The sequence below is a fragment of the Salvelinus alpinus genome, chromosome 1 (assembly GCF_045679555.1).
Source record: "Salvelinus alpinus chromosome 1, SLU_Salpinus.1, whole genome shotgun sequence".
NCBI classification, from domain to species: Eukaryota; Metazoa; Chordata; class Actinopteri; order Salmoniformes; family Salmonidae; genus Salvelinus; species Salvelinus alpinus.
Window position 1 is genome coordinate 112,340,912 of NC_092086.1, and position 27,203 is coordinate 112,368,114.

The 27,203-nt window shown below is 44.8% G+C and overlaps 1 protein-coding gene across 2 annotated transcripts; it reads right to left on the reverse strand.

Moving 5' to 3' along the window:
- Positions 1-1,722: 1,722 nt before the first annotated feature.
- On the reverse strand, positions 1,723-26,872 carry LOC139539073 (kelch-like protein 8). Of its 2 annotated transcripts, XM_071341797.1 has the most exons (10): positions 26,498-26,871; positions 21,073-21,310; positions 19,323-19,871; positions 17,307-17,493; positions 16,915-17,058; positions 6,792-6,903; positions 6,472-6,640; positions 5,508-5,667; positions 4,450-4,651; positions 1,723-4,215 (listed from the first exon to the last, which is right to left on the reverse strand). In XM_071341797.1, the coding sequence occupies exons 2-10, from the start codon at positions 21,286-21,288 to the stop codon at positions 4,092-4,094; spliced, it is 1,863 nt and encodes a 620-aa protein (XP_071197898.1). In that variant the 5' UTR covers positions 21,289-21,310; positions 26,498-26,871; the 3' UTR covers positions 1,723-4,091. The 2 variants fall into 2 exon arrangements, with proteins under 2 accessions (XP_071197898.1, XP_071197906.1); XM_071341805.1 differs by lacking the exon at positions 16,915-17,058 and having other exon boundaries at positions 26,498-26,872.
- Positions 26,873-27,203: the final 331 nt, after the last annotated feature.

Consider the following 27,203-nt stretch of genomic DNA (forward strand, 5'->3'; position numbering starts at 1 on the left):
GCCCTTGACCAGCACAAAAACATCCTGTGGCGTACTGCATTAGCATCGAATAGTCCCCGCGATATGCAACTTTTCAGGAAAGTCAGGAACCAATATACTCAGTCAGTTAGAAAAGCTAAGGCTAGCTTTTTCAAACAGAAATTTGCTTCTTGTAGCACTAATTTCAAAAAGTATTGGGACACTAAAGTCCATGGAGAATAAGAGCACCTCCTCCCAGCTGCCCACTGCACTGAGGATAGGAAACACTGTCACCACCGATAATCGATCATTTCAATAAGCATTTTTCCACAGCTGGCCATGCTTTCCACCTGGCTACCCCTACCCTGGCCAACATCTCAGCAGCACCTGCCACAGGTTTCAATTCTCGGGCCGACTCTCTTCTCTGTATATATCAATGATGTCGCTCTTGCTGCTGGTGATTCTCTGATCCACCTCTACGCAGACGACACCATTCTGTATATATCTGGCCCTTCTTTGGACACTGTGCTAACAAACCTCCAAACAAGCTTCAACGCCATACAACACTCCTTCTGTGGCTTCTAACTGCTTTTAAATGCTAGTTAAACTAAGTGCATGCTCTTCAACCGATTGCTGCCCGCACCCTCCCGCCCGACTAGCATCACTACTCTGGACGGTTCTGACCTAGAATATGTGGACAACTACAAATACCTAGGTGTCTGGTTAGACTGTAAACTCTCCTTCCAGACTCACTTTAAGCATCTCCAATCCAAAATTAAATCTAGAATTGGCTTCCTATTTCGCAACAAAGCCTCCTTCACTCATGCCGCCAAACATACCATCGTAAAACTGACTATCCTACCGATCCTTGACTTCGGTGATGTAATTTACAAAATAGCCTCCAACACTCTACAAACTGGATGTAGTCTATCACTAAAGCCCCATATACTACCCACCACTGCGAACTGTATGCTCTCGTTGGCTGGCCCTCGCTTCATATTCATCGCCAAACCCACTGGCTCCAGGTCATCTATAAGTCTTTGCTAGGTAAAGCCCCACCTTATCTCAGCTCACTGGTCACCATAGCAACACCCACCCGTAGCACGCACTCCAGCAGGTATATTGCACTGGTCATCCCTAAAGCCAACACCCCCTTTGGCCGCCTTTCCTTCCCGTTCTCTGCTGCCAATGACTGGAACGAATTGCAAAAATCTCTGAAGCTGGAGTCTTATCTCCCTCTCTAACTTTAAGCATCAGCTTACCGATCAATATGTACCTCATCCCCATAGTACTACTTACCCTCTTACCCTCTTGCTCTTTTGCACCCCATTATCTTTACTTGATCATCATTATCTGCACATATATCACTCCAGTACTAATGCTAAATTGTAATAATTTATGCCTCTATGGCCTATTTATTGCCTAACCTTCCTACTCTTCTTCATTTGCACACACTGTACATATATTTTTCTATTGTGTTATTGACTGTACGTTTGTTTATGTGTAACTCTGTGTTGTTTTTGTCACACTGCTTTGCTTCATCTTGGCCAGGTCGCAGTTGTAAATGAGAACTTGTTCTCAACTGGCCTACTTGGTTGAATAAAGGTGAAATAAAATAAATTACCAACTTTTCCTGTCCTGCTAAGCTTTCAAAATGTAACGAGTACTTTTGAGTGTCAGTGAAAATGTATGGAGTAAAAAGTACATAATTTTCTTTAGGAATATAGTGAAGTAAAAATAGAAAGATTAGATACTCCAAAAAACTACTTAGTAGTACTTTCAAGTACTTTTATGCCACTGCTAATACAGACCATAAGAACATGTTAACTTCAATATGCAATTCAAAAGAGTAAAACAAATAATGACATATTGGAGCCATATCATGGATAATGACAGATATATTATAGTAACATCAACTAAATGAAGATTTTAGCTGTATGAAATACAATGCAAGACACAGCATTCATCTGAACCAATAGCAACACATTTACAAAAGCATGAACTGACACGTTCTATATTACAGTTGGCAAGTCAGTACACACCCCTGGAGTACAGTATGACACACCAGAGGTCTTACAGTTCTATTGTAGAATACAACAAACCAATGGTGCAACAATTCAATATTCCCTTAATGGAGGGTACAAGAGCAAATATGCATATAATGGAGTGTACAGAACATTAAGGACCATCAGAACGGCCTCAATTCGTCAGGGCATGGACTCTACAAGGTGTCCAAAGCGTTCCACAGGGATGCTGGCCCATGTTGACTCCCAATGCTTCCTAAAGTTGTGTCAAGTTGACTGGATGTCCTTTGGGTGGTGGACCATGCTTGATACACACATGTTGAGCGTGAAAAACCCAGCAGCGTTGCAGTTCTTGACACTCAAACCGGTGTACCTGGTACCTACTACCATACCCCGTTCAAAGGCACTTCCGGCTTGCCCCATTAAATCTTTTGTCTTGCCCATTCACCCTCTGAATGGCACCCATACACAATCCATGTCTCAAAAATCTTTCTTTAACCCGTCTCCTCCCCTTCATCTACACTGATTGAAGTGGATTTAACAATTGACATCAATAAGGGATCATAGCTTTAACCTGGATTCACCTGGTTGGTCTATGTCATGGAAAGAGCATGTTTTCCTAATGCATATCATCTCTTCAAACATGTGTATTTCTAAATCAAAGTCTTGGGTCAATCTGTTGACCAACAACAGTCTTACAATCAAATCCAGAATTACCTGAAAGGCCTTGAATTGACCAGGACGAGTCACAAGAAAATAAGGTTGAGGAAAAATCTTCAAAACACAGACACTCACTGTCAAAGAGCAGACACTCACTGACAAAACATTTTGAAAATAGCATAAACATTTCCATAGGACAAAATATAGTGAAACCCCTGACGACGCCAGGAAGATAGTGCACAACAACAAGCCCAAGACAAGACACATAAAGAACAACACCAAAGATAAGCACTGATTTCATAAAAACTCCCAAATATAAAAATATAAAAAATCAGAACCATTTGGCAGATAGAGGATTCATCTCTTCACACTTGTTTACTGACAGCCCAGCTATCTTTGAGTAGAACACAGAGAGTATGAGGGTTAGCATTCTGCTAAGACCCTAGACTGTCTGTCCTGAGAGTTATCACTAGTCCCTCAGTCATTTCAAAACGGCACACGTTCAGTCTGGTAACAAAGACATGCATCAACCTCTTATTGCTTCACAAATTTAGTCCAACTCTGCCAAAGACCGCCATAGTTTAATCTCAATTAGAATCAGTCTGTTAGGAATGATTGTTCAAAACGCAAATACAGGCTACAGCTAGCTAATGCTAACACGAAAGCGGTTTCAGCATCACGAAGCCTACAGCGGATAGATCTGAATGAAAGCAGTGAATTGCTAAAAAAAAATAAACAGGAAAAAATTAAACATTGTCTGTGTGTGAGTCAATAGAATGTCAACAGATTTTTTTAAATCCTAAACACTGATCTGTTAACAGAGTCTTTACTTCACAGCTTTCCATCCTCCAGATACTGTCCATACTTCACAGTGCTCTCTCTCATACTGTTTTATATATGTGAGAGACTGCTGGGAACCCTAGGAAGATCTCTCAGTTCAGACAGTGATGATTGTGAAAGTGAGGTCTGACAGAGCATAGGTACTAACCGGTTATCTCTTAAAAAATACAAGTCGATATGCAAGGCCTGTCTAATGAGACATCTACAGCTCAACTATCAGTCAGCTATTTTACTTTTGATAAAGTTCCAAAGCAGTCAAAACGCAAAGAAAATCAAATCATTTTTTCAAAATACACCAATCACTGAAATGCATCTGCAAACATCACAAAAAGAGAAAATATATTGATTGTTTGTAGATCAGTTCTCCACTGATAAAGTTCAGTCAAAGAAATGTCTTTAGCTGAATAATAACAATGCACACCACCCTACATAGTGAGATCGGTTACATGACAGTCAGTGCTAAAGGGAAGTGGTGCTTTAAGGACAGCTGCTCCTAGTCAGTGTCCGTGCAGTGTGATTCAGTGCTTGTGGCTGTGCGTGGGACGGGTGCTGTTCTGTGCACGTCTGATCTTGTGCAGTTTTCCGGGTCAGCCTGTGGTCAGACAGCGGTCACATGCAGTCGACCACGTTGCTGGAGCCCTGGCCCACGTCTCTGATCTGGCTGATGTGAGTGGAACAGACGGCCACTCCTGCACCGGCCCGGCAGTGAGAGACAGACCCCACCAGCTCCCATCTGAGGAACACAGTCAGACCAGGTGGTTATGTATTATGATAAGGTGTCAGTTAACTCACCAGACCTAAAACTAAAAAAATACCCTCTTTAAGTAGAAAACAGTTGCTCATCTGTGCTAGAGCCTTGAGCATACCAGACCTGGGTGAAATACTTGGTGTGCTTGTTTAAACTTACACAGTACAACCTCTTCCTTGAACCTGAACAGTAACCCTGCTCTCTCTCTCCGTGTCTCACCTGTTCATACGGGGGTCGAAGGCCTCCACTGTGTTAAGATAAATGTTCCCGTTGTGACCACCGACTGCGAACACTCGACCCATGACCGTGGCCACGCCCACTCCGCCTCGGGGCGTGGTCAGCTCAGAGACGTAGTTCCATCGGGAAAGACGGGGGTCCAAACGTTCCACAGAACTCAGCGGGGAGTTGTCATCAAAACCGCCTGACGGAAGATGGGAGTTCAGTAACACATTCGGTGGAGCCCTGACTAACAAACTATGAATCAGCAATTTCAGAGTTGAAGGCTTGTACACATCGTGTCGCGAATAAAGTAAGTTGTGTACATACTGTAGGATAACGGCTCAATCAGTACAAGACGTGATATGAATAGCATAACCCGGTCAGTGAAGCAGCAGGCAGCAGGCAATAAAGATCCACACCTCTGCCCAGCAAGGTCAAATGCTTATGATAGACTAAGATAATCAGTAGCTTAACCTCCTCCACAAACACAGCAATGCTGACTCATGTCAACTAGGATCAGCTAAAAGTCAGGCCAGAGCTGTGAAACAGCCTTAGAGGACTCTACAAATTCAGCCGATAACATCACCCCACCCTTACGGATCCCTTTTAATCAGTAACCAACTTGACAAAACATGAACTTTTCTCTTTTCTGTCTCATGTTTACAAGCCAAACCCCATGCGTGTGAAAAGCATGTGACCCACGTTAAATAGCAGCCAGTAGAATGGGTGGTAAACACTGATAGGAAATACAACGTGACAGTGATATGTGGTTGTCTCAACTCGTTTAGTTGAATTCACTTACTGTAAGTCACTCACATCTTCTAAATCAGTGTTTCCCAAACCAGGTCCCGGGGACACCAAGGAGTGCACGTTTTGGGTTTGGCCCCAGCACTACACAGCCGATTCAAATAATCAACTCATCATTAAGCTTTAATTATTTGAATCAGCTGTGTAGTGCTAGAGCAAAAACCCATAACGTGCCCCCCTGGGGTCCCCGGGACCTGGTTTGGGAAACCCTGTTGTAAATGATTAACAGTATTATTGTGCTGTGTTCTTACCCACGACATAGAGGCATCCGTTCAGCTCACTGACTCCGTTCCCTGCTCGTCTCTGGCCCATCTCCCTGACCTCTGTCCACTTGTTGAGGTGGGGGTCAAACCTCTCCACACTGGACAGAGAGGCCACACCGTCGTTACCTCCCACAGCGTACACATGACTCTGACAGGACAGGAGAGGGTTAAACAAGTGATTCTCCGGGCTTGAAGTGGACTGAATTAGGTGCTGCTACTCATTTTTGGGGTGTTGGAACTAAGCCGATATAAAAAGAGGCTCAGCAATTCAAGAAGTACAACATTTGAGGTGTGTTCCTGTTACCGACAGGAAAGGTCTGATGATTATTGCCCACGGACATGGTCGGACTTCAATGACACAAACAGCACAGGGAATAAAATCTCTTTACTGAATGGTATAAATGGTTGTAAAATAATCTTCTGTGAGGAGGGTAATGTCACCTGTTGAGTGTTAAAATTAAGTTTCTCCATTCACAGCCATTAAACTCTTAACTGTTTCAATGTCTACCAATACAGTGCCCTTCTTTGAGAGACATTGGAAAACCTCCCTAGTCTTTGCGGGGGGGGGTAAAACCTCCCTGGTCTTTGCGGGGGGGTAAAACCTCCCTGGTCCCAGTGAGATTCCCAGAGTGAGTCCATGCAACTTATTATGTGACTTGTTAAGCAAAATGTTTACTCCTGAACTTATTTAGGCTTACCATAACAAAGGGGTTGAATACTTATTGACTCAAGACATTTAAACTTTTAATTTTTCATTCATTTGAAAAAGAATCTCAAAACATAAATCCCCTTTGACATTATGGGGTGTTTGTGTGCAGGCCAGTGACACAACATCTCAAATTCAGGCTATAACACAACGAAATGTGGAAAAAGTCAAGGGGTGTGAATACTTTCAGAAGGCGCTGTATAATACTGTATGTTCAGTGCAGCCATGTGTCCATGCTGTTCTTACCCCTAAGGCCACAGAGCCCACCCCTCCTCTGGGTGTGTTCATGGACGCCACAGCAGTCCAGCGGTCGCTCTCGATATCGTATCTCTCCACGTCGTTGAAGCAGGAGTTGTCATCTAGACCTCCGATGGCGTAGATAGGACCTCCCAGAGCTGCCAGAGCTATGCCCCTTCTACACACATACAAGACAGCATTGACAATAGGGCAGTATATCAGAGTGAGTATAATTAGGAATCTTTATGGACGGCTGTAAAACAACATTTCTAAAACAAAACTCATATTAGAGAATTGCCTTTTTTTCCCCCTCCCCAGACATGACATACCTCTTAGTGTTCATGGAAGCCTTCATCATCCACTTGTTAGTGAGAGGATCAAACATCTCCATGTTACCCAGGTGTTCACTGCCATCATGGCCCCCTACTGCATACACTTTACCTGAGGACACCAGAGCAACGATAGGACTACGAGACCATAGACAACTTACAACCTGACATATACTAAATATGGTCCTGAGACAACAAAGAGGGAATTAGTCAAATTAAAATTAGCCCTGTACAGGGCAGCACGTCTGGCCCTTAAATGTACACGGAGAGCTAACATGAATATGTCAATCTCTTCTAGCTCAAAATAGAGGATTGACTTCATCACTACTGTAAGAAGTATTGACATGTTGAATGCACCGAGCTGTCTGTTTAAACTACTAGCACACAGCTCAGACACCCATGCATACCCCACAAGACATGCCACAAAAGGTCTCTTCACAGTCCAGAACAGAGTATGGGAGGCGCACAGTACTACATAGAGCCATGACTACATGGAACTCTATTCCACATCAAGTAACTCATGCCAGCAGTAAAATCTGATTAAAAAAACATATGGAACAGCGGGACTGTGCAGAGACAAATGCATTTACACACACGATAATATATGCACTATACTAAGGCTGTCCACGACAAGGGCTGTCCCCAAACAAAAAAATCTTTGTAGACCGAGTCATCTGTTCCAAACGATTGGTCGACATTTTAAAACGTATATTTTTCCATATATAGATGTTGAATAAAATCAACTATATATGTAGGCCACTGAGCTTGTCTGATGCTTTAAGCACCGCGATTAAAAAGGAAGACACACAAATGACTAAAGAGGGAGCCAGAGATCAATATGGCCTTAACAGATCAATATAGTCTAACCAGAAGAAGACAGCCTGTTCCAGACCCTTCTCCCGTTGATGCTGGCCTTCGTAGCAGCCATTACGCTCCTGAAGTTGCCGGGTAATGGGCTACACCAGCGGTCGGCGACCTTTTTCCACGTGGAGTGCCAAGTTATCGTACCATTTTTACTGATCTGAGTGCCCGTTATGATTTTCAAATGCACATTTTCGTGGATCAGTTTAATTTAATTTATAATAAAAAGTCTTCATATCTCAAAATCAGATGTTATGTGGTTAATCAAAATTCTATGAAAATAATACAAATATAAAAATAAAATATAATATAAAAAATAAATATCCTATAAATCACATTGGCTACACGTGGCCTGTCTACAAGGAACTGGAAACATTGTATCAACTATTAACTTGGTCTGGCCCAGTGCTAGCAAACTTGCAACATTGTATAAAACATTTCCTTCCCTCCGAGTTTCCTGCACAAGTGAGGTCCAGACATACAGACACAGCTGTAGGCTATTTGCACAAGGGATAAGAAGTAATCAGGTAGGCCTATTTTATGATGTTTTCACCAAATCAGAGCATGACATTTTTTCCCCCTTCATGCCAAGTGGTTATCGAAATGGAGAGAGCTGGAAAGATTTCTAAAATAGACTACGTTGAGGAACTATTGTCATTCTCAATGGATGTAAAAACAGACTTTGTTTACTTGCTGTTGGAGGTGAAGAAAAAATTACTTTGAGAAGTTCCACAATGATGGTGAGTTAAGCCAATCAGAAACAGTATCAGATCCCCAAATGGGCAGATTTATAAATCAGGTGATCTGTAAGCCTACATTTGAGCGCAGGCCAGGTAGCCTAGGCCTGCTTCTATGCGTAATCAGGTGCACATCCTTACTCCACATTGACAGGAGCGCCACAAACAAAAGACAATGAATAAATTGACACCTCGTAAATGGAATGAAATAAACACAAACGTTTTTCTCACAAATGTATCCTAGGTTGTGCGCTCTGCAGGAAACGTGTCCAATCAGACAATGACAACGGTATGACTGTAATAACAACACACTGAATGCATAAACAGGAATGACAGTAACAAACATTGTAATTAGAAATTATGGTAATTAACAGTAAATGTACTACTGGTGATACTGGTGTGTCATCCCTGCGGCCTCCACAATGGATTAGTCCACTCAGACAGGCCTCCACAATGGATTAGTCCACTCAGACAGGCCTCCGCAGAGGATCAGTCCACTCAGACAGGACTCCGTAATGGATTAGTCCACTCAGACAGACCTCCACAATGGATTAGTCCACTCAGACAGGCCTCCACAATGGATTAGTCCACTCAGACAGGCCTCCACAATGGATTAGTCCACTCAGACAGGCCTCCGCAATGGATTAGTCCACTCAGACAGGACTCCACAATGGATTAGTCCACTCAGACAGGCCTCCACAATGGATTAGTCCACTCAGACAGGCCTCCACAATGGATTAGTCCACTCAGACAGGCCTCCGCAGAGGATCAGTCCACTCAGACAGGACTCCGTAATGGATTAGTCCACTCAGACAGACCTCCACAATGGATTAGTCCACTCAGACAGGACTCCGTAATGGATTAGTCCACTCACAGACCTCCACAATGGATTAGTCCACTCAGACAGGCCTCCACAATGGATTAGTCCACTCAGACAGGACTCCGCAATGGATTAGTCCACTCAGACAGGACTCCGTAATGGATTAGTCCACTCAGACAGGCCTCCACAATGGATTAGTCCACTCAGACAGGCCTCCGCAATGGATTAGTCCACTGAGACAGGCCTCTGCAATGGATTAGTCCACTCAGACAGGCCTCTACAATGGATTAGTCCACTGAGACAGGCCTCTGCAATGGATTAGTCCACTCAGACAGGCCTCTGCAATGGATTAGTCCACTCAGACAGGCCTCTACAATGGATTAGTCCACTCAGACAGGCCTCTGCAATGGATTAGTCCACTCAGACAGGCCTCTGCAATGGATTAGTCCACTCAGACAGGCCTCTGCAATGGATTAGTCCACTCAGACAGGCCTCTGCAATGGATTAGTCCACTCAGACAGGCCTCTGCAATGGATTAGTCCACTCAGACAGGCCTCTGCAATGGATTAGTCCACTCAGACAGGCCTCTGCAATGGATTAGTCCACTCAGACAGGCCTCTGCAATGGATTAGTCCACTCAGACAGGCCTCTGCAATGGATTAGTCCACTCAGACAGGCGTCTTGTGCGCCATAGATTTTTTTTACTGTATTTGCAACTACTCGACAAAAAATTAAAAAATTGGGTCGACCAACAGCATATCAACCAAACAATCAATCAGTCGACTAAACAGGGTCAGCACTAACATGTACATTTTGTGGACTTTGTGTTGTAGATATGTGGTAGTAGAGTAGTGGCCTGAGGGTACAAACTTAATGTGGTGTGAAAGGTATTGTAATGTTTTAAAAATTGTGTAATGGCCTTAATTTTGTTGGGCCCCAGGAAGAGTACTGTAGCTGCTGCCTTGGTAGGAACTAATGGGGATCCATAATAAACCCCAGGAAGAGTAGCTGCTGCCTTGGCAGGAACTAATGGGGATCCATAATAAACCCCAGGAAGAGTAGCTGCAGCCTTGGCAGGAACTAATGGGGATCCATAATAAACCCCAGGAAGAGTAGCTGCAGCCTTGGCAGGAACTAATGGAGATCCATAATAAACCCCAGGAAGAGTAGCTGCTGCCTTGGCAGGAACTAATGGGGATCCATAATAAACCCCAGGAAGAGTAGCTGCTGCCTTGGCAGGAACTAATGGGGATCCATAATAAACCCCAGGAAGAGTAGCTGCAGCCTTGGCAGGAACTAATGGGGATCCATAATAAACCCCAGGAAGAGTAGCTGCAGCCTTGGCAGGAACTAATGGGGATCCATAATAAACCCCAGGAAGAGTAGCTGCAGCCTTTTTATTTATTTATTTCACCTTTATTTAACCAGGTAGGCAAATTGAGAACACGTTCTCATTTACAATTGCGACCTGGCCAAGATAAAGCAAAGCAGTTCGATACATACAACAACACATAGTTACACATGGAGTAAAACAAACATACAGTCAATAATACAGTGAAAAATAAGTCTATATACAATGTGAGCAAGTGAGGTGAGATAAGGGAGGTGAAGGCAAACAAAATATATATAAAAATAAATAAAAATATAAAAAGGCCATGGTGGCGAAGTAAATACAATATAGCAAGTAAAAAAAACACTGGAATGGTTGGTTTGCAGTGGAAGAAAGTGCAAAGTAGAGATAGAGATAATGGGGTGCAAAGGAGCAAAAATAAATAAATGAATACAGTAGGTAAAGAGGTAGTTGTTTGGGCTAAATTATAGATGGGCTATGTACAGGTGCAGTAATCTATGAGCTGCTCTGACAGCTGGTGCTTAAAGCTAGTGAGGGAGATAAGTGTTTCCAGTTTCAGAGATTTTTGTAGTTTGTTCCAGTCATTGGCAGCAGAGAACTGGAAGGAGAGGCGGCCAAAGGAGGAATTGGTTTTGGGGGTGACCAGAGAGATATACCTGCTGGAGCGCGTGCTACAGGTAGGTGCTGCTATGGTGACCAGCGAGCTGAGATAAGGGGGGACTTTACCGAGCAGGGTCTTGTAGATGACCTGGAGCCAGTGGGTTTGGCGACGAGTATGAAGCGAGGGCCAGCCAACGAGAGTGTACAGGTCGCAGTGGTGGGTAGTGTAAGGGGCTTTGGTGACAAAACGGATGGCACTGTGGTAGACTGCATCCAATTTATTGAGTAGGGTATTGGGGGCTATTTTGTAAATGACATCACCGAAGTCGAGGATTGGTAGGATGGTCAGTTTTACAAGGGTATGTTTGGCAGCATGAGTGAAGGATGCTTTGTTGCGGAATAGGAAGCTAATTCTAGATTTAACTTTGGATTGGAGATGTTTGATGTGAGTCTGGAAGGAGAGTTTACAGTCTAACCAGACACCTAGGTATTTGTAGTTGTCCACATATTCTAAGTCAAAGCCGTCTAGAGTAGTGATGTTGGACAGGCGGGCAGGTGCAGGCAGCGATCGGTTGAAGAGCATGCATTTAGTTTTACTTGTATTTAAGAGCAATTGGAGGCCACGGAAGGAGAGTTGTATGGCATTGAAGCTCGCCTGGAGGTTTGTTAACACAGTGTCAAAAGAAGGGCCAGAAGTATACAGAATAGTGTCATCTGCGTAGAGGTGGATCAGAGACTCACCAGCAGCAAGAGCGACATCATTGATGTATACAGAGAAGAGAGTCGGTCCAAGAATTGAACCCTGTGGCACCCCCATAGAGACTGCCAGAGGCCCGGACAACAGACCCTCCGATTTGACACACTGAACTCTATCAGAGAAGTAGTTGGTGAACCAGGCGAGGCAATCATTAGAGAAACCAAGGCTGTCGAGTCTGCCGATAAGAATACGGTGATTGACAGAGTCAAAAGCCTTGGCCAGGTCAATGAATACAGCTGCACAGTATTGTTTCCTATCGATGGCGGTTACGATATCGTTTATGACCTTGAGCGTGGCTGAGGTGCACCCATGACCAGCTCTGAAACCAGATTGCATAGCGGAGAAGGTATGGTGGGATTCGAAATGGTCGGTAATCTGTTTGTTAACTTGGCTTTCGAAGACCTTAGAAAGGCAGGGTAGGATAGATATGGGTCTGTAGCTGTTTGGGTCAAGAGTGTCCCCCCCTTTGAAGAGGGGGATAACCGCAGCTGCTTTCCAATCTTTGGGAATCTCAGACGACACGAAAGAGAGGTTGAAGAGGCTAGTAATAGGGGTGGCAACAATTTCAGCAGATAGTTTTAGAAAGAAAGGGTCCAGATTATCTAGCCCGGCTGATTTGTAAGGGTCCAGATTTTGCAGCTCTTTCAGAACATCAGCTGACTGTATTTGGGAGAAAGAGAAATGGGAAAGGCTTGGGCGAGTTGCTGTGGGGGGTGCAGTGCTGTTGACCGGGGAAGGGGTAGCCAGGTGGAAAGCATGACCAGCCGTAGAAAAATGCTTATTGAAATTCTCAATTATAGTGGATTTGTCGGTGGTGACAGTGTTTCCTATCTTCAGTGCAGTTGGAAGCTGGGAGGAGGTGTTCTTATTCTCCATGGACTTTACAGTGTCCCAGAACTTTTTGGAGTTTGTGTTGCAGGAAGCAAATTTCTGCTTGAAAAAGCTAGCCTTGGCTTTTCTAACTGCCTGTGTATATTGGTTCCTAGCTTCCCTGAAAAGTTGCATATCACGGGGGCTGTTCGATGCTAATGCAGAACGCCATAGGATATTTTTCTGTTGGTTAAGGGCAGTCAGGTCAGGAGAGAACCAAGGGCTATATCTGTTCCTGGTTCTAAATTTCTTGAATGGGGCATGCTTATTCAAGATGGTGAGGAAGGCATTTAAAAAAAATATCCAGGCATCCTCTACTGACGGGATAAGATCAATATCCTTCCAGGATACCTCGGCCAGGTCGATTAGAAAGGCCTGCTCGCTGAAGTGTTTCAGGGAGCGTTTGACAGTGATGAGTGGAGGTCGTTTGACCGCTGACCCATTACGGATGCAGGCAATGAGGCAGTGATCGCTGAGATCTTGGTTGAAAACAGCAGAGGTGTATTTGGAGGGCAAGTTGGTTAGGATGATATCTATGAGGGTACCCGTGTTTACGGAATTGGGGTGGTACCTGGTAGGTTCATTGATAATTTGTGTGAGATTGAGGGCATCAAGCTTAGATTGTAGGATGGCTGGGGTGTTAAGCATGTTCCAATTTAGGTCGCCTAGCAGCACGAGCTCTGAAGATAGATGGGGGGCAATCAGTTCACATATGGTGTCCAGAGCACAGCTGGGGGCAGAGGGTGGTCTATAGCAGGCGGCAACGGTGAGAGACTTGTTTTTAGAGAGGTGGATTTTTAAAAGTAGAAGTTCAAATTGTTTGGGAACAGACCTGGATAGTAAAACAGAACTCTGCAGGCAATCTTTGCAGTAGATTGCAACACCGCCCCCTTTGGCCGTTCTATCTTGTCTGAAAATATTGTAATTAGGGATGAAAATGTCAGAATTTTTGGTGGTCTTCCTAAGCCAGGATTCAGACACGGCTAAAACATCCGGGTTGGCAGAGTGTGCTAAAGCAGTGAACAAAACAAACTTAGGGAGGAGGCTTCTAATGTTAACATGCATGAAACCAAGGCTATTACGGTTACAGAAGTCATCAAAAGAGAGCGCCTGGGGAATAGGAGTGGAGCTAGGTACTGCAGGGCCTGGGTTCACCTCTACATCACCAGAGGAACAGAGGAGGAGTAGGATAAGGGTACGGCTAAAAGTTATGAGAATTGGTCGTCTAGAACGACTAGAACAGAGAGTAAAAGGAAGTTTCTGGGGGCGATAAAATAGCTTCAAGGAATAATGTACAGACAAAGGTATGGCAGGATGTGAATACAGTGGAGGTAAACCTAGGTATTGAGTGATGATGAGAGAGATATTGTCTCTAGAAACATCATTGAAACCAGGTGATGTCATCGCATATGTGGGTGGTGGAACTGAGAGGTTGGATATGGTATAGTGAACAGGGCTAGAGGCTCTACAGTGAAATAAGCCAATAAACACTAACCAGAACAGCAATGGACAAGGCATATTTACATTAAGGAGAGGCATGCTTAATCGAGTGATCATAAGGGTCCAGTGAGTAGAGGTTGGTTGGGGTCACGGCGATCCAGACAGCTGGCCGGGTAGATGGCTATCAGTAGCAAGATAGCATAGGATGGAAGTCTATTTTTAGACACCTCGTGCGTTTCCGTCGGTAGATTAGTGGGGTTCCGTGTGGTAGAGGGGATCAATCCAATTGGCAAAATAGTTATAGTGACCCAAGAAAAATTGTCCGATATACTTATTCAGATAGCAGCCGATAAGACAGCTAACGATTAGCGGGCCCCAGATGAGCGTTCAGGTAACGTTGCGACGGAGGTGCCAGTTGGATAACTCCCTCGGGCAGATAATGTCGGCAGTCAGTCGTGAAGGCCCGATGGGGCTCCGCATCTGCAGCAACAACAACAAAAAAAAACGGGTCCGGATAGGTGACTGTAGCCCAGGAGTGGCTGATGGAACTCCTCAGCTGGCTAGCTCCGGAATAATTTAAGTTTGCTCCGGGATCGACGTAAGCCAATAGTCACACGGTTTGCAGCTAGCTAGCTGTGAAATCAAGGTGCAAACGTCCAGAGCCTGCGGCTGAAATCCGGGGACACTGAGAAAAATAGTCCCGGTATGCTCCGGTCCGAGTCGCGTTGCACAAAAGTGCCGATAGATTATCGAGCTAAAGGAATAGCTGAAGACCACAAACGTGGGCAGCTGAAACACCAACGCTAGCCAGCAAACCGGCTAACTTCTAGGCAGCTTCAGATCAGCTACTGGCTAGCTTCTAGTTAGCTTCTGGTTAGCCTCTGGCTAGCCTCTGGCTAGCTTCCACTGTGGATTTTCAGATTTGAGGTAAATAATACTTTTTTTTTGTAATTTGTGAGGCGGGTTGCAGGAAAGCTTTTGTAGTTGAGTTCTTGGATAATAAAATATATAAAGATATGCGAAGAAAGGTGTAAATATATATATATACAGGACACGACAAGACGAGGACAAAAAAAGAACGTCTGAACTGCTATGCCATCTTGGAATCCTTGGCAGGAACTAATGGGGATCCATAATAAACCCCAGGAAGAGTAGCTGCTGCCTTGGCAGGAACTAATGGGGATCCATAATAAACCCCAGGAAGAGTAGCTGCAGCCTTGGCAGGAACTAATGGGGATCCATAATAAACCCCAGGAAGAGTAGCTGCTGCCTTGGCAGGAACTAATGGGGATCCATAATAAACCCCAGGAAGAGTAGCTGCAGCCTTGGCAGGAACTAATGGGGATCCATAATAAACCCCAGGAAGAGTAGCTGCTGCCTTGGCAGGAACTAATGGGGACCCATAATAAACCCCAGGAAGAGTAGCTGCTGCTTTGGCAGGAACTAATGGGGATCCATAATAAACCCCAGGAAGAGTAGCTGCTGCCTTGGCAGGAACTAATGGGGATCCATAATAAACCCCAGGAAGAGTAGCTGCAGCCTTGGCAGGAACTAATGGGGATCCATAATAAACCCCAGGAAGAGTAGCTGCAGCCTTGGCAGGAACTAATGGGGATCCATAATAAACCCCAGGAAGAGTAGCTGCAGCCTTGGCAGGAACTAATGGGGATCCATAATAAACCCCAGGAAGAGTAGCTGCTGCCTTGGCAGGAACTAATGGGGATCCATAATAAACCCCAGGAAGAGTAGCTGCTGCCTTGGCAGGAACTAATGGGGGTCCATAATAAACCCCAGGAAGAGTAGCTGCAGCCTTGGCAGGAACTAATGGGGATCCATAATAAACCCCAGGAAGAGTAGCTGCTGCCTTGGCAGGAACTAATGGGGATCCATAATAAACCCCAGGAAGAGTGGCTGCTGCCTTGGCAGGAACAAAATGGGGATCCATAATAAATACAAATAATCTCAGACTCTGTGCTCTGACCATCCCTGAGAGATTCCACACAGCCCTCGTAACATAAACATAATTATTATGATGGCTGCTCTCCCAACACATATCTATTCTCCATCCTTAATCTGCAAAGCATTCAGTGAGTACAGGGGGAAACAGCACCTAAGACCAGTTTTGGAGTTCTGGCTTTCTATCCCCCCCCTCCTTCCCCCCCTCTCACGCCCTCCCTCTCTCCCCTCCTCTCTCTCGCCCTCCCTCCCTCCACATCTCTCCCTCTCCACCCTCCCTCCCTCTCCACCCTCCACCTCTCTCCCTCCCTCCCTCCCTCTCCATCCTCCACCTCTCTCCCTCCCTCCCTCCCTCTCTCTCCCTCCCCCCCTCTCTTGCCCTCCCTCCCTCCACCTCTCTCCCTCCACCTCTCTCTCCATCCTCCACCTCTCTCCCTCCACCTCTCTCTCCATCCTCCACCTCTCTCCCTCTCTCTCCACCTCCCTCCCTCCACCTCTCTCCCTCCCCCCCTCTCTTGCCACCCCTCCCTCCCTCCACCTCTCCATCCTCCACCTCCCTCCCTCTTCCACCTCTCTCTCTCCCCCCCTCCCTCCCTCCCTCTCCCCTCCCTCTTCCACCTCTCTCTCTCCCCCCCCCCCCCACCCCTCTCCCTCTTCCACCTCTCTCTCTCCCTCCCTCCCCCACCTCTCTCCCTCCCTCCATCACCTCTCTCCCTCCCTCCATCTCTCACCTCCTACAGAGATGACTCCAACATGCCGTCTCCTACTGTTCATCTCAGGTCCAAAGAACCAGCTGTTCTTGCTGATGGAGTAACACTCGATGCTGCGGAACGGGTCACCAGAACCACCCCGCCCACCCACACAGAACAACACACCTGAAGATGAGGCAGAGGTCAGAAGGTTAGAAGGTTAGAAGTTATGTAGTAGTTCAGAGCAGGTAAAAATGAAACACCAAGCTCAACACATGAATATCCACCCTGAGGAATCGATTTAGGGTTTAGGTATTTACCAGGCTCGTAAATATATAAAAATTAAGATTTTTCCTTTATCATTGTTCTGCAATGTCCTCAACGCTATCACATAGCTGATTGACAATTAGTTGGACAAGCTGTCAGTCTGTTACCTGCAGTGTGTTTCCTAGGTGTTGTTCTGACAGAATACTCAAAGTCCGGGACAACCTTGTTGCTAAGGTGCAGGTGATAGTTCCTGGCCTCATCCAGCAGATCTCTGCAGCTCAGGTTCCCTCTGATCATCTCCTCTTTGGCCACCGTGGCCGTCAGGAAGTCTACTGGGAGCAGGGGGAGACGCACCTACAGGAGGTATGGATACACAGCACAGCACACAGTCAACACGCACTGCACAGCACACAGTCAACACGCACTGCACACAGTCAACACGCACTGCACAGCACACAGTCAACACGCACTGCACAGCACACAGTCAACACACACTGCACAGCACACAGTCAACACACACTGCACACAGTCAACACGCACTGCACAGCACACAGTCAACACGCACTGCACAGCACACAGTCAACACGCACTGCACTGCACACAGTCAACACGCACTGCACACAGTCAACACGCACTGCACACAGTCAACACGCACTGCGCAGCACACAGTCAACACACGCTGCACTGCACACAGTCAACACGCACTGCACAGCACACAGTCAACACGCACTGCACAGCACACAGTCAACACGCACTGCACAGCACACAGTCAACACGCACTGCACAGCACACAGTCAACACGCACTGCACAGCACACAGTCAACACGCACTGCACAGCACACAGTCAACACGCACTGCACACAGTCAACACGCACTGCACACAGTCAACACGCACTGCACACAGTCAACACGCACTGCACAGCACACAGTCAACACACACTGCACACAGTCAACGCGCACTGCACAGCACACAGTCAACACGCACTGCACAGCACACAGTCAACACGCACTGCACAGCACACAGTCAACACACACTGCACACAGTCAACACACACTGCACACAGTCAACACACACTGCACAGCACACAGTCAACACACACAGCCAACACACACAGCACACAGTCAACACACACAGCACACAGTCAACACACACAGCACACAGGGGGTCATAAACATTAACACAGAAGCATCTGTCCTGCAGGGCAGCCGGACACAAACACAGCACAGAGTCAAACACTACATGGACACAAACACAGTCACACACTACACACACACAGTCACACACTACACACACACAGTCAAACACTACACACACACAGTCAAACACTACATGGACACAAACACAGTCACACACTACACACACTACACACACACAGTCACACACTACACACACACAGTCACACACTACACACACACAGTCAAACACTACACACACACACACAGTCAAACACTACACACACACAGTCAAACACTACACACACACAGTCAAACACTACACACACACAGTCAAACACTACATGGACACAAACACAGTCACACACACAGTCAAACACTACACACACACACACACAGTCACACACTACACACTACACACACACTACACACACAGTCACACACTACACACACAGTCACACACTACACACACAGTCAAACACTACACACACACACACACACAGTCAAACACTACACACACAGTCAAACACTACACACACAGTCAAACACTACACACACACACACAGTCAAACACTACACACACACACACACACAGTCACACACTACACACACAGTCAAACACTACACACACAGTCACACACTACACACACACACACAGTCACACACTACACACACACACACAAACACTACACACACACACACAGTGTCAAACACTACACACAACTACAACTAAGTATTGATGAGGAAAATGTTCCACAAACACAACATACAACACCTACAAGCATAAATTAAAAATTAAACAAAATACCAAAGCTCCCCAACCAGCCCAAGCTGTGTGACTAAGGCTGCGTTTACACAGGCAGTCCAATTCTGATATTTGTTTCACTACATGGTGTTATGACCAATCAGATGTGTAAAAATCTAATGCAATTGGACAAAAGACCAAATAGTGGATTTTTTTTAATTTTTTTAATTGGTCTGCCTGTGTAAACGCAATCTTTCAGACCTACCTGAGTCATGATCTGCTGCAGCCAGGCCTCGTGGTGTTGAGGGTTATTCTTCAGCCACTTGACAGCAGCGGTGTACACCTGAGTCTCAGAGTGAATGTTCAGATCACTGGAGGACAACAGGGTTCTCAGGTGAGGAGGCGACACGCACGGGAAGTCCTCACAGTCCACCACTTCCCGGAAGTGTTCGCAAGCGTAGCGATCCGCCATGTCCATCAGGTCGACGCGGTTGTGGCTCTCGGCAAAGGTGCGGACAGCCAGGCAGTTGGAGGGGTGGAAGTGGGCCTTCATGTACTCACAGCAGGCTCTGGCTACCAACTCTACCTGCAGTATACAGGCTGCGTAGAGGAGGGGCTGCACGTTGTCCACTGTCAGGGTCAGACGAGAGGAGTAGGCGAAACGCACCAGGTCGTGGATGGCGTCTCCGTCAAAGTCCTTGATCTCAATCAGGTCCTGTTTGGCCTCGGACATCTCAGACAGGAACATGGCCCTGAAATAAGGGATGACACAGGCCAGCACCAGCTTGTGGCATGGTATCAGCCTGCTGCCCACCTGAACACAAGGAGAGAAAAGGAGAGAGAGAGAGAGAGAGAGAGTTAATGCAAGCTCACACGTTATTCATTCCCTGAACTATTCGGTCCACAAAAGGTTTTGTTGGTTAATCTGAGTCTCTTTTTTAATTTTTTATTATTATTTTAAATAGGCCTAACTGGTTCCCACCAAACTTCACAAAAACAGACATAAGGCTATTATTTTTTGCCTTGGAGACAAATAGAATTAGGAATTAGAATACCAGAATGGACATGAACCTTCTTATGGGCAGCCATTTTGGTCAGGGAGTTGGTCAACCATGGTTTGCCAGCACTTTGATAAGCTAGTGTAAAATAATGAATTTTGAACCATTTTTCTGCACTGTATGTTTGTTAGCTAGCCAGACAGTTTTGGAGGAATGATACCATAAATTATTCAAATTAAAATGCCAATATGCCAACATTCCATTCAAAAAATGCAGTCAATCCACAGACTGGCTGTCATCAGTTGATGATAGGACTTAGACAAGTTGTAAATGCAAGTACTAATATTTTATCATAATAGTACTCACAGCTTTCCAAGAAAACTAACAAGTAGACATTTACATATATTTTAGAGGCTATTTATACAGAAAGTGTATAAAACCCAAATAAATTATTTATAATTATGACTATTTTAGGTTGACAATAATTACTACACAATTTATGATATCACATGCCTTACTTTTATTTTCCTGCATAAGTCAAATCAAGATTAATCCTCTACTGCCATTGGCTACCTGCGGCAGGTAGCCTAGTGGTTAGAGCGTTGGGCCAGTAACCGAAAGGTTGCTGTATCGAATCCGAGCTGACAAGGTAAAAATCTGTCGTTCTGCCCCTGAACAAGGCAGTGTTCCTAGGCCGTAATTGAAAATAAGAATGTGTTCTTAACTGACTTGCCTAGTTAAATAAAGATAAAATATATATTTTTTTAATACAAATTCTAATTAGACTGGTTTGGATTTCTCCCTGACCAATATGGCTGCCATTTTCACTCCATTCTGGAACTTTGAGTGTTAATGACATCTCAGCCCCTCTAGTAATTTAATAGCATCTCTATGCTTTACCCATTGTTTGGCATACCCATTTCACAAATAGCTAGTAGCCAAAGAGCTAGTGGCTGAGCATTGTGAACACTATAAAACCTCACTCTGCCTGTCCCTCACGTCTATGTCCAGACCTACCTTCAGTGTGACATCACAGAGCTCCCCCACTTCGTAGAACTGCCTCAGGGAGTCGTGGAAGTCCTTCCATGCCTCATGGGCCTCAAAGACAAAGGATCCGTCAGGCTCAGAGTCTCCATCAGGCCTGGTGGTGGTGGTGGTGCTCTGACGGTTCTCCTTCTCCTGCTTGAGCTTATGCTGCTTGGCATGCTCCGGCACCATGTCGCCTGGAGCCATCACAGTCTACAGGGAGTCAGACCTGGGAGGAGAGAGAGGGGCAAGATGAAGGGGAGAAAATTCAGAGAGCTTGTTAGAAGAAAGGGGGGAGGGGGGTTAGCCTAGTCCTGTACATTTACAGCCAACCAAATGTTCCCTCTGTCCCACACTCAGTGGAAAAAGGAGGTCAAGCTAATTCTCACAGGAGGCTAAATGTATGATGACACGGTTGGGAGTAGAGAGCTGTAGACTAGAGACGCCATTGAGCCCCTGTGTGAGGTCTCTCTCTCTCGCTGTCAAACTGATATGGCACAGCCTATAAAACAGAGCATCGCAAAGCACATTTCCACCCACATTCGACAGATTATGTGGCTTCTCCGGTGAGCTTTCTGCTGCTGAATAGACTCCCTGAGACAATGTGGCCAAAGGCTTCACCGCCCCCTCGTCACTATTCTCAAGGACAGAAGACATTTTGCAGAGATAATGTGGCCAAAGGCTTCACCGCCCCCTCGTCACTATTCTAAAGGGCAGAAGACATCTATTGTAAGGGTGTAACATTCACCATGACACAACGGTCCTTGATTCAAATGTTTAAGATTCAAATGTTTAAGATACGACTGCATCATACCACAAACCAATCCATGATATAGCATCGGTCAGAAAATCTATTCAAACATTATGAATCGCCGATTCACTCTTTTGTTGTTGTTGCTCATATTAGTTTCTACCTTCCGAAAAATACCTCATTTTGTGACATTTTGTGTCGAAACTAAGCATTTAACTGCGTTGACAGTCATTGAGCACGCAGAACAACTCTAGGGAGTAGCCTAGTCAAACTGCACACTGTGCCCAGCTTTGCTCGCAATATTAGGCTTTAGAAGTTGAGTGACAACCCTGTGTAATTTGCTAGGTTACAGTTATCCACGCGTTGTTGAAAATTGTGTTTTTCCAGAATAAAAGTAAGCTACCGGGAGACACAACTCATCTGTCTATAGCTGCTGAACGAGGCTGACAATAGATTTTGATTTTGATTGTTCAGGTTCACCATGAGCAATATCTTTTAGTAGTTCAGTGTATAAAAATGTATTTTTAATTTTTTTAAAGATATACAGGGTAAGGTGATATTTTCATAACGAGGAATTACTTTTTGCGAGGTGCACTGCATGGCCAAAGCTGGAGGACAAAATGAGCTCACTAAAAGCTTCCAAACAGTCAAAAACATTTGATTTTGAGATGAGGGGTGAAATCCAATTGTTGTGCTATATATTCATTGGCTAGGTCATAGCTCATTTGTAAATAAGTATTGATACATTACCAGCTGAAACACTTCATCTGTTAAAAATGACAAGTTAATGAGTGAGTGATTGGTGATTTCAGAACCAGTGGAGGGGGACAAAAAAAACTAAATCTGATAATGGTAGTGGGGTGGGTGGTAGATGTCTAGTCTCCTTTATGGATCTAATCTGATAGTGGTAGTGGGGTGGTAGATGCCTAGTCTCCTTTATGGCTCAGATCTGATAGTGGTAGTGGGGTGGTAGATGCCTAGTCTTCTTTATGGCTCAGATCTGATAGTGGTAGTGGGGTGGTAGATGCCTAGTCTCCTTTATGGCTCAGATCTGATAGTGGGGTGGTAGATGCCTAGTCTCCTTTATGGCTCTAATCTGATAGTGGTAGTGGGGTGGTAGATGCCTAGTCTCCTTTATGGCTCAGATCTGATAGTGGTAGTGGGGTGGTAGATGCCTAGTCTCCTTTATGGCTCAGATCTGATAGTGGTAGTGGGGTGGTAGATGCCTAGTCTCCTTTATGGCTCAGATCAGGTACCTACATAGTATACACGTTAGACATGCATCATTCACACAAACACCCAGCTCAGACAGGCCCAGCTCAGAGTGGCCCAACTCAGAGAGGCCCAACTCAGAGAGGCCCAGCTCAGTGTGGCCCAGCTCAGTGTGGCCCAGCCCAGAGAGGCCCAGCTATTGAGCGCTATCAGCAGCAGATTTTAATTTAGAATGGAACATGAATGTTGATGCAACAAATGTTTAGTGCATTTTGTTCACTAATTAAACCAAACCTAATTGTTTCAAACCAAAACGTAGCATTCCTGTATAGTATCAGAACCCATGTATCTACACTGATCATTACACAGGTGCCCCTTGTGCTGGGGACAATAAAAGGCCACTCTTAAATGTGCAGTTTTGTCACACAATGCCACAGCTGTCTCAAAAATATAAACGCAACATGTAAAGTGTTGGTCCCGTGTTTCATGAGCTGAAATAAAGATCGCAAAAATGTTCCATATATCACAAAAAGCTTATTTCTCAAAAATGATGTGCACAAATTTGTTTACATCCCTGTTAGTAAGCAAGATAATCCATCCATCTGACAGGTGTGGCATATCAAGAAGCTGATTAAACAGCATGATCATTACACAGGTGCCCCTTGTGCTGGGGACAATAAAAGGACACTCTAAAATGTGCAGTTTTGTCACGCAATGCCACAGCTGTCTCAAGTTGAGGAAGTATGGAATTGGCATACTGACTGCAGGAATGTCAACCAGAGCTGTTGCCAAAGAATTGAATGTTCACTTCTCACCATAAGCCATCGTTTTAGAGAATTTGGCAGTACATCCAATCGACCTCACAACCGCAGACCACGTGTATGGCGTCGTGTGGGCAAGTGGATTTGCTGATCTCAACGTTGTGAACAGAGTGCCCCATGGTGGGGGTGGGGTTATGTATGGTATGGGCTGGCATAAGATACGGACAATGAACACAATGGCAATTTTAATGCACAGAGATACCGTGACGAGATGAGGCCCATTGTCATGCCATTCATCCGCCATCTCATGTTTCAGCATGATAATGTTTCAGCATGATAATGTACAGCCCCATGTCGCAAAGATCTGTACACAATTTCTGGAAGCTGAAAATGTCCCAGTTCTTCCAATGGCCTGCAAACTCCCCAGACATGTCACCCATTGAGCATTTTTGGGATGCTCTGGACCGACGTGTACGACAGCGTGTTCCAGTTCCCGCCAATATCCAACAACTTTGCACAGCCATTGAATGAGACAACATTCAACAGGCCACAATCAACAGCCTGATCAACTTTATGTGAAGGAGATGTGCCACCCTGCATGCAAATTGTGGTCACACCAGATACTGACTGGTTTTCTGATCCACACCCATACTTTTTTTCTCTGAACAACAGATGCATATCTGTATTCCCAGTCATGTGAAATCCATAGATTCGGGCCTAATAGATTTATTTCAATTGACTGATTTCCTTATATGAACAGTAACTCAGTAAAAACATTTAAATTGTTTTGTTTATATTTTTGTTCAGTATAGATACGTATTGAATCGTCTTGAGAGAGAATATGGCAGAATACAGAGTAGTCATTCCCTCCGCAAGGCAATCAAACAAGCAAAATGTCAGTATAGAGAAAGTGGATTCGCAATTCAACAGCCCAGACACGAGATGTACATGGTAGAGTCTACAGACAATCACGGACTACAAAAGGAAGACCAGCCATATCGCGGACACCGACAAGCTAAACACCTTCTTTGCCCGCTTTGAGGATAATACAGTGCCACCGACTCGGCCTGCTACCAAGGACTGTGGGCTCGCCTTCTCCGATAGCCGACATGAGTACGACATTTAAACGTGGTAACCCTCGCAAGGCTGCCGGCCCAGACAGCTTCCCTAGCCGTGTCCTGGGGCCCCACAAGGGTGAATGCTCAGCCCCCTCCTGTACTCCCTGTTCACCCGTGACTTTGTGGCCATGCACGCCTCCAACTCAATCATCAAGTTTGTGACATTGGGTGCTGTAGGTGTCCTGGAGGGCAGGTAGTTCGCCCCCGGTGATGCGTTGTGCAGACCGCACCACCCTCTGGAGAGCCTTGCTGTTGTGGGCGGTGCAGTCTGTTGTTGATTTTATATATCAACATTCCAACCTCATTTAGCATGATCTATTCAATTATGGCATAATTCTACTATTTGTATTCATTTGCATCACTGTCAATGACATACTTTTATTTTGAAGGCTAACCGCAATGTCCACTATTGTGGCTAATCCTTATGGTGGCTAGCTTCACATAGATGGGTCTGACCACCATTAATCAAATAAGAACTGTCTTATAAATGAGGGTTATTTTAGATGACAACTAGCGCTATATAGTTAGCTAGCTAACTATAGCTACTGAAACAGATGATGTCATTTTGCTATGTTTTTGGGGAAGAACATTGTTTGCATCCATGAGCTAGCTTTTATTTTTATGACCAGCACTGTAGGTGGGCGAGACAACTTTACCAGCATCATAGCATACCTATCGATGAATCATTGTGACATATGAAATACGAGTGATAGTGTAATCAATGTTTAATAACTACGTAAAACATTTATGAAAGCGTTAAATGATTATGTGACGTGCAGTCATATTCAGTTCCTGATTGGTCAACAAGCTTATTTGACACGTCAAATAGTGTTATTTGACGTCTCTTTTTTTCTATTGCACTCCACACTGCCCTTTCTCACCTAATCAAATAGCTACCCAGACTATTTGCATTGCCGCCCACCCATACGCTGCTGCTACTCTGTTATTATCTATGCGTAGTCACTTTAATAACTCTACCTACATATTACCTCAATTACCTCGACACCGGTACCCCTGAATATAGCCCCGCTATTGTTATTTATTGCTACTCTTTAATTATTTGTTATTCTTATCTCTTACTTATTTTTTGTATTTTCTTAAAACTGCATTGTTGTTTAAGGGCTTGTAAAGTAAGCATTTCACTGTAACGTCTACACCTGTTGAATTTGGCGCATGTGACAAATACAATTTGATGTATGGTTGTTATGCTAGCTCACTTGCTAATGACTGTTAGCTGGGTAAATAACTAGCTAGAGCTAGCGGTATTCATACGTCTCTCATATCTTTGCGATACTATAACTTAGAGTATAAGTGTCGGTAGGAGTATGAACAATCATAAGTAATATCTTTACTGGTGTAGTTATATTTTTTGCTAGTTAAACAAGCAATCTGTTCAAATTCATTGGTTAGCAAGAAGCTAACGAACGTTAACTAGCTAGCTGAAAATTAGCTACTAACGTTACTGAACTCATGCAAGATGTTGGAGGAAACGAATTACCGTTACCCTCGGTATACATTTACTACATGGAACACGTTGAGACAATCTACATTAGACAAATTTATTTTTCTGTTACCTCATCTTGTAAAAATCCAATCCCACTTTCATTTACAGACACAGAATTTAAACCATTCGACTCGCTCTGGACGATATGGTGTATGCGCAGACATCAATTCGGGGCGTTTCTTGATGTGGTCGTTCCTTGATATCAGGAAATAACCATTGGTGCCTGCCATTGGGCAGTTCCGGTGTTATGAGACTAATGTTCTCTCGACAGATTATTTGTTTTTATTTTATTTCACCTTTATTTAAAAAAGTTAGGAGAATAGGGTGAAGGTTAGGCGTAGCTACAGTTTTCCCCGAGCGAAAGAAACGGCCACGGACTAATGGCGAGTATCAATGGGTGTAAATTCATATCAAGAAACGCCGATAACAGAAAACGGCCCTACTTGCGGTTTGTAATTACACACTTCTCGCTCTGGCACAGATGTTGCAATTTCTTCTTCTTTGTCTTTTATATTATAATAGCGGTCCGCAAACAAACGGTTCAGGTGCATGCCCCCACCTACTGTGCTGGAGTGTGCGATCATTATGGTTTGCAAATTCTGTACTGCACATTTTGTATATGTGTGTGTGTTTATATATATATATATATATATAATAACAAATAAACAAATACATCCCTACTAACTTCTAACAAACACTCTACCAGTGTGAGTGGAGGAAGCCAGCTGTGGCCAACCAGGTTCAGTCAGTGGAGGACTTGTACCTGGACGGACAGT